The 13,144-nt window shown below is 36.1% G+C and overlaps 1 protein-coding gene and 3 non-coding genes across 5 annotated transcripts; 1 reads left to right on the forward strand and 3 right to left on the reverse strand.

The window, feature by feature from the left end:
- Nucleotides 1-1,024: 1,024 nt before the first annotated feature.
- Nucleotides 1,025-1,220, reverse strand: LOC137709578 (U2 spliceosomal RNA). Its single transcript, XR_011064872.2, has one exon. It is a non-coding gene; the product is annotated as a U2 spliceosomal RNA (small nuclear RNA).
- A 1,814-nt stretch (nt 1,221-3,034) lies between these two features.
- Nucleotides 3,035-3,230, reverse strand: LOC137709580 (U2 spliceosomal RNA). The gene has a single exon (XR_011064874.2). It is a non-coding gene; the product is annotated as a U2 spliceosomal RNA (small nuclear RNA).
- Nucleotides 3,231-5,543: 2,313 nt separating this feature from the next.
- On the reverse strand, nt 5,544-5,688 carry LOC137709582 (U4 spliceosomal RNA). Its single transcript, XR_011064876.2, has one exon. It is a non-coding gene; the product is annotated as a U4 spliceosomal RNA (small nuclear RNA).
- Nucleotides 5,689-9,684: 3,996 nt separating this feature from the next.
- LOC137708375 (ras-related protein Rab11D) lies at nt 9,685-13,088 on the forward strand. 2 transcript variants are annotated; one of them, XM_068447434.2, is made up of 3 exons: nt 9,685-9,825; nt 9,903-10,123; nt 12,403-13,088. In XM_068447434.2, the coding sequence occupies exons 2-3, from the start codon at nt 9,903-9,905 to the stop codon at nt 12,836-12,838; spliced, it is 657 nt and encodes a 218-aa protein (XP_068303535.1). In that variant the 5' UTR covers nt 9,685-9,825; the 3' UTR covers nt 12,839-13,088. The 2 variants fall into 2 exon arrangements, with proteins under 2 accessions (XP_068303535.1, XP_088545174.1); XM_088689048.1 differs by lacking the exon at nt 9,685-9,825 and having other exon boundaries at nt 9,843-10,123.
- Nucleotides 13,089-13,144: the final 56 nt, after the last annotated feature.

Raw genomic sequence — 13,144 nt, forward strand, 5'->3', positions numbered from 1 at the left:
AAATTTTAGTTTTACGAGAACATAGTTTAATATACTAAATATGATAATATAATTAATTAGATTTTTTTTTGTTGAGTTTATTGATATTTTTATACTAAGGAGATTGGGAATTCGACTAAGCCACACAATAAGCAACTTAATTTAGATTGAATTTGTCATCCACAAGATTCAAACCTAAGACATTTTACTTCCAAGTGAATAGGAATATCACTAAACCGTAGCATTGAGTGACACAATTAATTAGACACTTGAAAATAAAATTTAATTATTTGTATTATAACATAATACCAAACGTGTTCCGACACGTTTGAGGTTTAGGGTTTTTATTAGAGAATTTTAACATCTTTGGGCTTTTTATTCTCCTGCTAGATTTCCGGCAATTAGAAAAGCAGTCCCTATTCTTTTTTTTCTTTTCCATTTCAAAACCTTTCAAAAACCTTTTACTTTAATGTAGTTTTACCTTAGAATTTAATTTTGGTTACAAAATCGCCATTTATAAAATTCAAATTTGAAAACTTTGGTTAAAGAAAAAACAAGTAGATTGGCAGCAAGCAAAGGGAAAAATTCTTCAAAATTATTGTTGGAGATCGAAGAGCTACTTTTCAAACTCCCAATCTTTTTTTTTTTTTTTTTTTTTTCCTTTTTATATTTGTTTGGGGATTCGAAGGGACTTCTTCATTGAAGTAAGTATTTTGTTAGAGACTCGAATATACTTGTTGAGTCCTAAAGAGGTCCTTAACAATTGTGAAGACCCTATTATCGAGCCTCGCATTGGAGATGCACATTTTAAATGTAAGAAGTGACTTTATGATAGATAGCTTGTGATTTGTGTGAAATATTGAAGGGATTTGAGGGATGAAAGACAACTGGAGAAGCTCCCAAAACTAGTGTTTTAGCCACAACCATTGTAATCTCCAAAAAAATTAAAAAAACTCAAAACCGTTCTACTTGTTAAGCGATTACGGTTAAGGAGCCACATATTGGACCATTAAGAGTGAAAGCTCGAAAATTCTAACTTGATTTGGTGGGATGCGCCAGGCCCATGCTATAATGCAACGCTTGGGCGACACTCGAGAGCCCCAATAGCAAGCTATTGTTATAGACTCTTTCCCTAAAGAAATTAATTTAATATCGTGTGAACCATTAGTCCACGTATCAGATATTAAACTGATAAGAACAGATACTACACTTGATCTTAGCCAAAAGGCCGAGAAAGGTATGCTTTTCTTCAAGTTTGGCTTGTGTTTTTATATGCCACTTCACTAAAGTATTTCTTCCACCAGCGGATGTGAGATATAAAACCTGTATGCAGTATGTCTATCACTTTTGTCTTTGTTGTTTTAAGTCTTAGTGCCCACTGCCCTTAATTTTACAATTATTTTATTCTTTGTGGAATTAAAACAGACCAAATTGGAGGACAAGAGGAAGATTTGAAACTGTGTTCAAATCAAAGGGAGTTGTCAGCTCAAGTTTGAACCAATTGAGAGTCTTTTTAAACTCGAAGGGATGAGGATTGAAAGAAAATAATACATTTGCGTGTAAAACCACAGAGCTCTCTTCTCTTGGATGAAAATTTCAATTGCTTTTCGGGACTTGTTTGGTACCTTTAAAATGACTAAAAATGCTTTTAGAGAAAAAAAAAATTTGGGTTTCAAACACACTTGAAGTGCTTCCTGTAAGAAGCACTAGTTATGTGTTTCCTCCAAAAAACACTTTAAGTGATTTTCTAGGATTTACTTGTATTTTTACTAATAATTGGTTCTAAAAATATTTTCACCAAAAACCTTTTTAGTTATTTTTAAAGCACTTCCAAATGAGTTTGCCGCAGAATGGCGATCAGTACTAGTTACTAGTCACTGTTGAACTTCATGTCGATAGGTTTGGAATTGTTCTTCTTGAATAATTAAAGAGGATTATATTCATATATGTATGTGTCTTCCAACCATTACCGTATGAACGTACAGGTTTAATTGCTGTTTGTGTTTGTGTTGGTGTCCTTATGGTTCTGGTGATAACTAGTTGATTTGTCCACGTCGGAAAATGAAAGTCTTGCATAGTCATTTAAAGATATGTGCTGACCCGAATGAGCTCCCACAAAATTGTTGAAATGTTTTTGGGTTGTCCAAGATTATTATAAGTGGTGAGAGCCAAGTCCTGACCCGAATGAGGGGATCCCCTGGATTTCTTGCCGGAATGGGAGAAACATGCCACCGAACTCTCAAGCTGGTGGCCGGAGGTGACGAAAGAGAGGTCAGGGCAAGGGTGAGTTCCTACCACCGTATAAACCTCATATTTAGGGACATAAGGCTTTCAATGGGCCGGAAAAGAAGTCCCTAAAGTACAAGAAAGTATAGGGACTCGCCGGAATTCCTATAAAAATCCTCAAATGTAAGGATGCGGATAAGGACTGTAAATGGTGTACCGACTTTGAAGAATTGGAGAAAGTGGACTTGAACCCACGTGAATGCTGAAGCTGCAAAGCGCAGCGACAATGCATCCCCTACAACGCACTTGTTATCTACCTTTCCTTTTTTACGCTGTTAAAATCACCAACTTAGATTGTTTCTTATGCTTTTCTCTTTTTTATTGTTGTAGATCAAAGAGATACTTTTCAGACTCCCAATCTTTCTTTTTTTTTTCTTTCCTTTTTATATTTGTTTTGGGGATTCAACTGTAGGGACTCCTTCATTGAAGTAAATATTTTGTTAGAGACTCGAATATACTTGTTGAGTCCTAAAGAGGTCCTTAACAATGGTGGAGACCTTATTATCGAGTTTCCTATTGGAGATGGCTCTAATATGACACCCTTCCTCACTTTCTCAGACATTTTAAGTGTTAGAAGTGACTTTATGATAGATAGCTTGTGATTTGTGTGAAATATTGAATGGATTTGAGGGATAATAGACAACTGGAGATGCTCCCAAAACTATGAGCCACAACCACTGTAATCTCCAAAAAAAACCTCAAAACCGTTCTACTTCTTAACATATTGGACCATTGAAGAGTGAAAGCTCGAAAATTCTAACTAGATTTGGTGGGATGCGCCAGGCCCATGCTATAGTGCAACGCTTAGGCGACACTCGAGAGCCCCAATAGCAAGCTATTGTAGTAGACTCTCTCCCTTAAAAAATTAATTTAATATCGTGTGAACCATTGGTCCACGTATCAGATATTAAACTGATAAGAACAGATACTACACTTGATCTTAGCCAAAAGGCCGAGAAAGGTATGCTTTTCTTCAAGTTTGGCTTGTGTTTTTATATGCCACTTCACTAACGTACTTCTTCTACCAGCGGATGTGGGATATAAAACCTGTATGCACTATGCAGTATGCCTATCATTTTGTCGTTGTTGTTTTTAGTCTTGGTGCCCACTGCCCTTACTTTTACAATTATTTTATTCTTTATGGAATTAAAACAGACCAAATTGGAGGACAAGAGGAGGATTTGAAACTGTGTTCAAATCAAAGGGAGTTGTCAGCTCAAGTTTGAAGTTTGAACCAATTGAGAGTCTTTTTAAACTCGAAAGGATGAGAATTGAAAGAAAATAATACGTTTTCTTGTCAAAACCACAGAGCTCTCTTCTCTTGGATGAAAATTTCGGATTTGGATCCTCTCCGAGACAACTGGTCAAGAGATTCTGATCAGTGTTAGTGGACAATTGGATTTTTATCTAACGGCTACAATTATTATAACTTTTAGAGGGTCCTCTGTTTGTAGCCGTTGGAAAAAAATCTAACGGTCCACTAACACTGGTCAGTAGGATCCCGACTAGTTGCTTCGGAGAGGATCCAAATCCGAAAATTTCAATTCTAATGTTTTTGTTTTTTGGAACTTGTTTGGAAGTGCCTCTAAAATGACTAAAAATGCTTTTAGAGAAAAAAAAAATTTGGGTTTCAAACACACTGAAGTGGTTCCCGTAAGAAGCACTTCAAGTACTTTTTCAGGATTTACTTATATGTTTTCTAAGAATTTGTTCTAAAAATATTTTCAGTTATTTTTAAAACATTTCCAAATGATTTTGCCGCAGAATTGCGATCAGTACTAGTTAATAGTCACTGTTGAACTTCATGTCGATAGGTTTGGAATTGTTCTTCTTGAATAATTAAAGAGGATTATATTCATATATGTATGTGTCTTCCAACCATTACCGTATGAACGTACAGGTTTAATTGCTGTTTGTGTTTGTGTTGGTGTCCTTATGGTTCTGGTGATAACTAGTTGATTTGTCCACGTCGGAAAATGAAAGTCTTGCATAGTCATTTAAAAATAGAATTATTTTTATTTTACTACTTTCAATTATCGTGAAATTCATATTTTCATACATAAAATTATATTTCTCTTTCAAATTCGTACTACCGGCGAGTACATTTTAGATGTTGTAAATGTTGTCAAGCAAATGAGTGCGCTTATCAGCTGGATAGATTGGTTTGTCTCTTGGTGTGGAGCAAATTTAGTTTGAAGAATCACCATATTTTTTTACTTGATGTATTGTTTATGGATTGTAGTTCAAAATTTTCAGATGGTTGGGGTTGAAGGGACGGGGGACCTTCTTCTAGGGATTTAGTTCTTTCTATTCGCTATGAGATCCATATTAAACTCATGATCTACTAACTCTACCAAACAACAAACATAATTCATGTTAAATTTAACTGCGCTTATCCTATTTAATCTGGCCTCTACCAAAAAAAGGCATAAAGACACAAGTTATTCATCCTAACTTTTAGCATTACACACATAAATTTGTAGTTGCCACATATCTAGTTGTGTAGGCAATAAGTCCTAACCATTGTTTGAATGCGCCTAAAGCGCCTAAATAACATCACAGATTGGTGCTTGACTTTAGTTGTGGATCGCGATCGTTATGGTTTGATGCTTGATCTTAACTGGGTCGTGATTGTAGTTGCAATCCCATTGCAGATTATGCTTGTTGGTAGAATGTCATGCTTGCTGGGCTATGTTGAGATCATTGATGTTGGATGACTTTTCTTTGATTTGTTCACAACAAACACTAGACAAGTATCTTAACCCCTCCCTTCTAATCCTAATCTAATTGACGTGTTTGCTGCCAAATATCTCAGCCTATTCCTTCCAATCCTAACATTACAAATCCTAAATTCATAACCTAATGAGCCATTCTATCCGGTCGAGACATTCCATCCGGTCCACCACCCTTCTTATAGAGCCAGAACTTTGATTAATGCAAGGATTAGCCATGCGGAAGCAACCTAGCAATTGATTAATCCAACACACAATGACGAAACCCAATGAGCACTTGCACAAAAACAGTGGCCCACACCATGCACAATTTTATTTTGTTTTCAAATAAATTATGGAAATATTTTATAGTTTTTCTGTATGAAATATGAGGAAAATATGTGAAATTGTCCACTCATTGTACATCGTGCGATCAAAAATCATTTTAAGCTACACAATGTATGATAAACAAATACGATTTACAAATTCCTAAAATTCTCACCAAAAGAATCAAGAAAGAATCATATTAAAAAGAATATGATAAAATTTAGAACTAGATATTGTAGAGCTCACTCTGAAGAGAAAGCCTTCAAGAAATTCTCAAAAGCACAAGACTAAATCAAAACCTAAGAGGGGATTTGGAAATAATTTTCAACCAACAATAGACACGCCTCGGTTAGAACCTCATTAGCTACGTCATTGCCCCAAGCCTTTTCCACAGCCTATCGTTTGTTGCACCGGACTATCTCGGACTGGATTAGCTTCAGGGACTAAGTTGGATTGGTTTAGACTAGACTAAGCTGGACTAACTTAATGAAGCGTTTGATGTACTGTCTGACTAAAAAGCAAGATAATTAATAAATTATAATTTTATTTGTTTTATTATTTTATGAAATCATCCACGGCCAATATTTTTTTATTTCTAGAATCATCTCTCACAAAACCTATTTTCCTCCGCCACTCTCTCCCTCCCTTCTCCCAGTTTCACCATTTTTGTCTAGAATATCTATCTCTCTCTAACAAATTCTAGAAGGCACGACAAATCAATTCAAATATTTTGGTTTTGGTCGAATTGGGGTATGGGTTCTTGGTGGGGTTGAACCCAGATAAGAAATGGGCCACTTAGGTGGGTTTTTTCTGGGTGTTCCGGGACAAATTGGACGACGGCTTGGACGGCTGGACTAATTAGGAAGGTTACTTTCTTCATCTTCCTCTTCTGGTGTTTGTGTTTGGATGTCGGTGGGTTTTATTTTTGGGTTATGCGTCGGATTCCATCGATAGAGAGCGAAGAAAGAGATAGTTGTTAGCTTTGGAGGTGGCTGCTGGTTTGGGAGGTGGGTGGCTGAGGGTAATTGCAGACTTGCTCTTTTGGGTTTTCTGGGAGATGGGGAAGTCTACAGTCGTTGATAAGAGGGACGAAGCATGAAGGGGAGAAGCGGATTAGCAGTCCGCTCAATATTTGGGGGTCTCTAAGACCGGCTAGAGAAGCCTTTAGCCTGGGCGAGGCCCTTCTAGTCTCATTAAAACTAGTCTCAACGCCTAACAAACACGGGATTGGACTAATACTTAGTCCAGTCCAGTCTAGTGAAAGCCAATGAAGGCAAACAAGGGCACCTATTTGGGTCCAAACTCTTAACGATATTCCTTTCCCTAGAACAATCCATTCCTAGCTTAAAATTGTATGATCTTGTTTGCCCTTTGAATTATTTGTTTATAGTACATCGATATTTTTATATTAAAGAGAGGACGAGTTCAACAAATCTATACAATAGGCAGTTTAATTTGATATTGAATTCGCAATTCATGAGATTCGAACCTAAGATCTTTTACTTCTAAGTGAAGAGAAATACCTTGAATTTTAATTTAAGTCAATTCAGTTCACTACTATCTCAATCACCGATATGCCTAGTTTGTAAAGTTGTTGTAAGAAAATCACAATTCTAAATTTAATGTCATTCTCAATTCAGGTTATCCATTCAATAAGCTTACGACTTGCTGACCTATCCTTGGTACATCGTTTTAGACGATGTTGCCTACCAACAACCATTCTTATTGATTGTCAGTGGCCAATTGCTTACCAACAACTTCATTCTTATCGCCTACCAACAACCATTCTGACGACTTGCGGACACTCTCTATCTAAAATGTATAAATTCACCTGGGGGCATATACAAGTCCTATTGTGGGCATTTGCGCCCACTTTGTAAGAAATTTATTTGCAACCACTTTGTAAGAAATTTTCATGCTTTACTACCTACTCCAAACAACTAGGCCAAGCGTATTATTTGTTCATTACTCCACCTTCCCTTTGAGTCTTTGATAAAAAAGAAAACTAATTAAAAAAACTTGAAAACTTTGAGTTTTAACGATAATGACAAGACAAATGGTAAAGTGAATAGTACCTGAATTGACTTTTTAGTGTAAAAATATGGATTTTCGTTAAAATGAACAGTACTAGAATCTTTTAGTTAAAGTTCCCTTAACAAAATCCTAGTTCCACATCTTTATGTATGTTATTCATGTGAACGTTGTTCTACAACGCCATGACTTTACACATCCTAGCAATCAATTAATGTAAAATGCAAACCCTAATGGAGGCAATCTTAGTTATCCTTAGTTGCAAATAATACCTCTAGAATGGTCCAACAGCTTGAAGGTGCTCTGCAGGTTGCAAAATCATTCCTCCAACTAAGGTTTGCAAAATTATTCCTTCAAAATCATTTCTTAGCTCTTTACATGTACATAATCATTCCTCCAACTAAGATCAATATTCCACATGACACATTTTGAGTTCGATTTATGAAGGTGGTGAATAATTTGATAGTGGCTAAGAGGAGGCTGAAGTGCTTTTGTAAGTCTTTCCTGCTGCCATAATGGTGGACTGCCGAAGCGAAACCATCAGCTGAAATTTCTTTTTTTTTTTTTTTTTTTTTTCGCAACCTTAAGCAAATTACCCCTTAAAGAATTAGGCTTGCATTTGTGGCACTATTGTAGTATCCAGCAACGTCGTTGTACTTTCTCCGTTTCGATGGATCTGCAACATTCGTTAAAAGTTGCTACAAAATATCACATCAGCTGGGCAAGTTGTTGCTTTTTGTGTGAGAAAGATATGTTCATAGCTTTGGGCCTTGGTCGGCCGGTCCAGCAGGATTTTATTGGGCTGGTTTACGAATGGATCTTTTATAAAAACATAATCAGGAGGATGGTGTCAATGGTTTGTAAGTTATTTTTTAAAAAACTATATTATTTACATTAAGGGAGTGAAAGTTTAGCCTCACAATAATTCGTAATAATATAGTTCAAATTTAATTTTGGTGAGAATCAAACCTAAGACCTTTCACTTACAAGTGAAGATAAATATTTTGTAAGTTAAGAGAAATGTCATTAGATCATAATACTAAGTGATTAATAGTTTGTAAGTTAGACTAGAGTGACGGTGGTTTTAGGTGCGTCCTCATATACACCTCATTTCATGTTTGTAGAGTCGTTCAACCTTCATGATCTATTCTATAACCAAGGCCATTTGATAACCATTCATTTTTTATTTTCGATTTTTTCCAAAATTGAATATAGAAATCTTGGTTGATAATTAATTTCAGTTTGAATTGATGATTGAATTTAAATGTAAGTATCTTTTCTTTCAAATCCAAAAAAATCCTATCCAATTGGGAATTGGATCTTATCTGGATCCACTTTGTGAGGATTCTAGTGATCCCTACATCTTAACCACTCATCGTGTATTGTGCGGTCATAAATCATTTTAATTTTTTTATTTAAAATTAAACACAAATAATATCTTACTAAAACTAACCGTATAATGTACGATGAACGGTTAGAATATGGAAATCCTTAGAATTCCTACAAAATAGATCCGAAAAAGACCCTCTCTCTTGATAGAAATCATAACGCACGAAACATGTCATTATTTACGTTCAAATTTAAAAATAATATTTGATTGTGTTTGAATGTTTGCGTTGAACCCAAAGATACTCGATCTGATTGGAAATCATAAAAGCAGAATATATCATTATTTCTCTCTATTATGGCATCAGTAATAATTTTCATTTCTATTTTGTCAAATTTTAAGGTCACACTCGCTAGTCATTTGGATGGTCACTCCCTCCAGAAAGTGGAAAGCTGGGGAGGAAGAGATGAAGACCTCTTTTTGGTAAAAAAAAAAAAAAAAAAATTAGTTTTAAGAGAATACAGTTTAATATACTAAATATAATAATATAATTAACTAGATTTTATTTTTTTTGAGTATATGGATATTTTTATACTAAGGAGATGGGGAATTCGACTAAGTCACACAATGAGCAACTTAATTTAGATCGAATTCGTCATCCACAAGATTCAAACCTAAGACCTCTTAATTTCAAGTGAATAGGAATATCACTATACGATAATAATTAGTGGCACAATTAATTAGACACTTGAAAATAAAATTTAACTAATTATTTTGTTAGAGACTCTTTCGAATCTTTGGGCTTTTTATTATCTTGCTAGATTTCGGGCAACCAGAAAACCTTCCAAAAACCTTTTACTTTAATTTAGTTTTACCTTAGAATTTAATTTTGCTTTCGAAATCGCCATTTATAAAATTTAAATTTGAAAACTTTGGTTAAAGAAAAAAGAAGTAGACTTAGATTGGCAGGAAGCAAAGTGAAAATTCTTCAAAATTTAAAAACCCAAATCTTTATCTTTCTTAAAAGTAAAAATATAAAAAAAATAATTCAATGACCACCACATCCCCGTTCACACCTACGATGATGCCTATCTTCCACAATTGTTAGACCAAACCAAGAAAAGGCAGTCTCCTTGCGCTTCATCTCTCTCTCAGCAAGAAGAAGTATGTATATACATACATATACATATATATTGATTGATTGAGATTTGAATATTTGAATAATTGATATAAAATCATAGATGGCGGGGTACAAAGGTGACGATGAGTACGATTACTTGTTCAAGCTGGTATTGATTGGGGATTCTGGGGTGGGAAAGTCGAACCTGCTTTCCAGGTTCACCAGGAACGAGTTTAATTTGGAGTCCAAGTCTACCATCGGCGTCGAGTTCGCCACCAAGACTTTGACCGTTGATTCCAAGCTCATCAAGGCTCAGATTTGGGACACTGCTGGTCAAGAAAGGTGATATTTTTTCTCCTCTTTCTTTTTGCCCCGCAGTATTCTCTATATTTTTAGTTTTTCTGATTTGGGTTTGATTATTTAGCTGATTACTTGGAAATATTTTATATATAATATCTTGGTTCGAGTTTTGATTGAATTGTATGCTCAATAGTTAGTAGGGTTATTCTTTCAAGTATTGATATCTGAGGTGAACAGTGAAAAACCCAAAATTCGGTTTTGTCAAAAGGGTTTTCCCCTGTTTTTGGAAATTTCGTGGGGTTATGGAGTTTTTTTCTGTCTCCCTAACTTATTTTGAAATTTTACCTGTAGTTTTGCGAAGTTTTGCATACTCATATTTTGCAGTCCTCTTTTTCTTGAGGAAAGGATACTTTGATACTTGTATATATCGAAGTGAAGAACTTGATGCTAAACGCGCCTGTAATTTGACATGGTGCTTGTCTGCAAAGCACTATAGTATGTCTTAGTGGGCATTTTGATAAGGTGATCAAGGAGGAAGAGGAAAGGAGGGGAGACAGAACATAGGCTGATATTGATGCATCACCATCATAATCTTGATATTAAAGGAGAAAGAACAACCCGATCGAATAGTGGCCACCACCTACAATTAGAATCTGGTTTTATTTCCAGTACTTAAAAACTTGTTGTAAGCCCTGAGTCAGCAACTGCATCTGCCACAACATTTGCGTCTTTGATAACATGTTGAAGTTCTATGTGATCCATTTGGGAGATGATGTGAAGTGGATACCTCTCTTGACCACTCCCAGCTGCCATAGCATATTTTTTTGCTCGTGGTGCTTTCAAAATACTATTTTGGACTTTAGAGTGGCCTTCTGTTTTGCTTCTTTGTCCGACCTTATTTCACTTTTCATGGAAATCCCTCCTTCAAGGCTTGACATTCTGCGATTGGGACAGTTCTCTAGTCTAGGTCTCCAGACATGGCTTGATTGCTTCTCTAAACTGGAGAATCCAAATTGTGTTTAATGAAGTACTCCTTCAGGGGTTGCCATTTGATCCCCTTTGTGGGAGGGGATGTGTTTGTTTTTTCCTGTATTGTGTGGTGTTGTATCTTATGGCAAAGTTGGGAGACAATTAGTAGCATTACTATTGGCCTGAATAGGGTTAGGCTTTTGGTTCCTCAGTATCATTGCATATAGGGGTGTTCCAAGAGCTGCTTACACACCAACAGTTTTTCTGACAAATTAATGTTGTTATTTCCTTTTTGTTGTTGCTTGTTCTCTATATGTAGAACCCAATCAAGAAAAAGGTTTGTGTTTAGGGTGTTTGGGCGGGCCATGTCAACACATCCTGACACCTCTAACGAAAGAATACTATTTGAAAAATGGTCAATATCTTCCATCGCCTCACCACAAAAGAGGCATGCCTGAACTATATTTGGATAGAATATTGCCTACAAACCAATCCTCAGAGGAAAAGAAAAGGAATTTGAAAATTTTCAGTTTTGAGTTTTGTTGAATTGTAATGCAACTGTGCAGTGCTGTTGATGGCCAATTATTTTTGCCTAATTTCATGGAAACAATCTTTGGCTTATGAAATGTTACTTTGATGTTTGCTTTGCGAAAACTATTTGGTTTTGAACTCACTGTGTTTCTAGCTTTTGTTATGACCAGACTTCTGACCTATGAGTTAATTGTCGTGTTACAAGAAGTTTTGTACCTAAGTATCGTTCGCAACTGCTTTTGACTTTCATATAGTTTTGTTGAAAACGCAAAAGTTACCGATTATGTTCGTGTCATGTGTATAAACATTATGACGTGTTAGCTGCATGCAAGTGATTGAATTCTATTGAGTCTAGTTGGAGAATATTATTTCTCAAGGAAAAGCATGATATGAATTGGCAAAAAACACTATATAACTGCATTTGGCTCACAAGGTCCAGTGAGGGAAAGATAAATCAGCTGGCTAATCTGTTGTTGATACTGCCCAGGATTGGAGTCTTTTGTATTATTCCGTTGTTTAGTATATGCTACACTGATTACCACGAGGTACTGTAGCGGTTGCTAGACCATAGAGCTTTCTAATACTATCTAAAAAAAAGAGTTGTAAATAGTTGGAGTTATATTTGGGTAAAAGTGTTGATTGCAGATATGTTTCCTTGGTCTGAATCTCCCTCACATTGGGCATCATGTTCAAGTGGAAATTACATCCATTGCGGGGTGAAATGGCCCTCTTGCTACAATTGCAAGTTGTTGTCTGAAGTTGTAAAATTGCTGTTTAGTTCTAAATTACATAGTTTCCACTATATTCCTTAACTGTTATAGGTACCGTGCCATTACAAGCGCATACTACCGAGGGGCTGTTGGTGCTTTGCTAGTGTATGATGTCACTCGGCATGCCACATTTGAGAATGTAGCAAGGTGGTTGAAGGAACTGAGGGACCATACTGACCCTAACATTGTAGTGATGCTCATCGGCAACAAATCAGATCTTCGCCATCTGGTGGCTGTCTCAAAAGAGGATGGTAAATCTTTTGCCGAAAAAGAGTCCCTTTACTTCATGGAAACTTCTGCGTTGGAAGCAACCAACGTAGAAAGTGCATTTACCCAAGTCTTGACTCAAATATACCGGGTGGTAAGCAAGAGGGCAGTCGAGGCAGGCAACAGTGGAAGCGCTTCTGCTGTTCCGTCTAAAGGACAGACCATAAATGTCAAAGATGATGGTTCTGTTTTCAAGAGAATTGGATGCTGCTCAAACTAGAACTGGTAATTTTCGTGCTTTTCTTTTTCGGGCTTTTCTTTTATCCCGCTCCCTGTATATGATCAACGGAATCTGTCTTTAGAATAAAAAAAACTAGTTTTTCAGATACATTGCTGGCTAAATTGTCTAATAGGCCAGGCCAGGGTCTGTATATTGATCGTTGGGTGGGTTCATTTCCTTGTATACCCGAACTTGTGGCCGCCGGATCATATTTCGTAGCTTGTTATAGTATTTTAGCTTCGTTTGTGTACTTGCAAAAATCATGAACATCGACTCTACCACACCTTTGTTGTTGTATTTAATTTC

The sequence above is a fragment of the Pyrus communis genome, chromosome 17 (assembly GCF_041283825.1).
Source record: "Pyrus communis isolate YQ-2024b chromosome 17, ASM4128382v1, whole genome shotgun sequence".
Lineage (NCBI taxonomy): Eukaryota > Viridiplantae > Streptophyta > Magnoliopsida > Rosales > Rosaceae > Pyrus > Pyrus communis.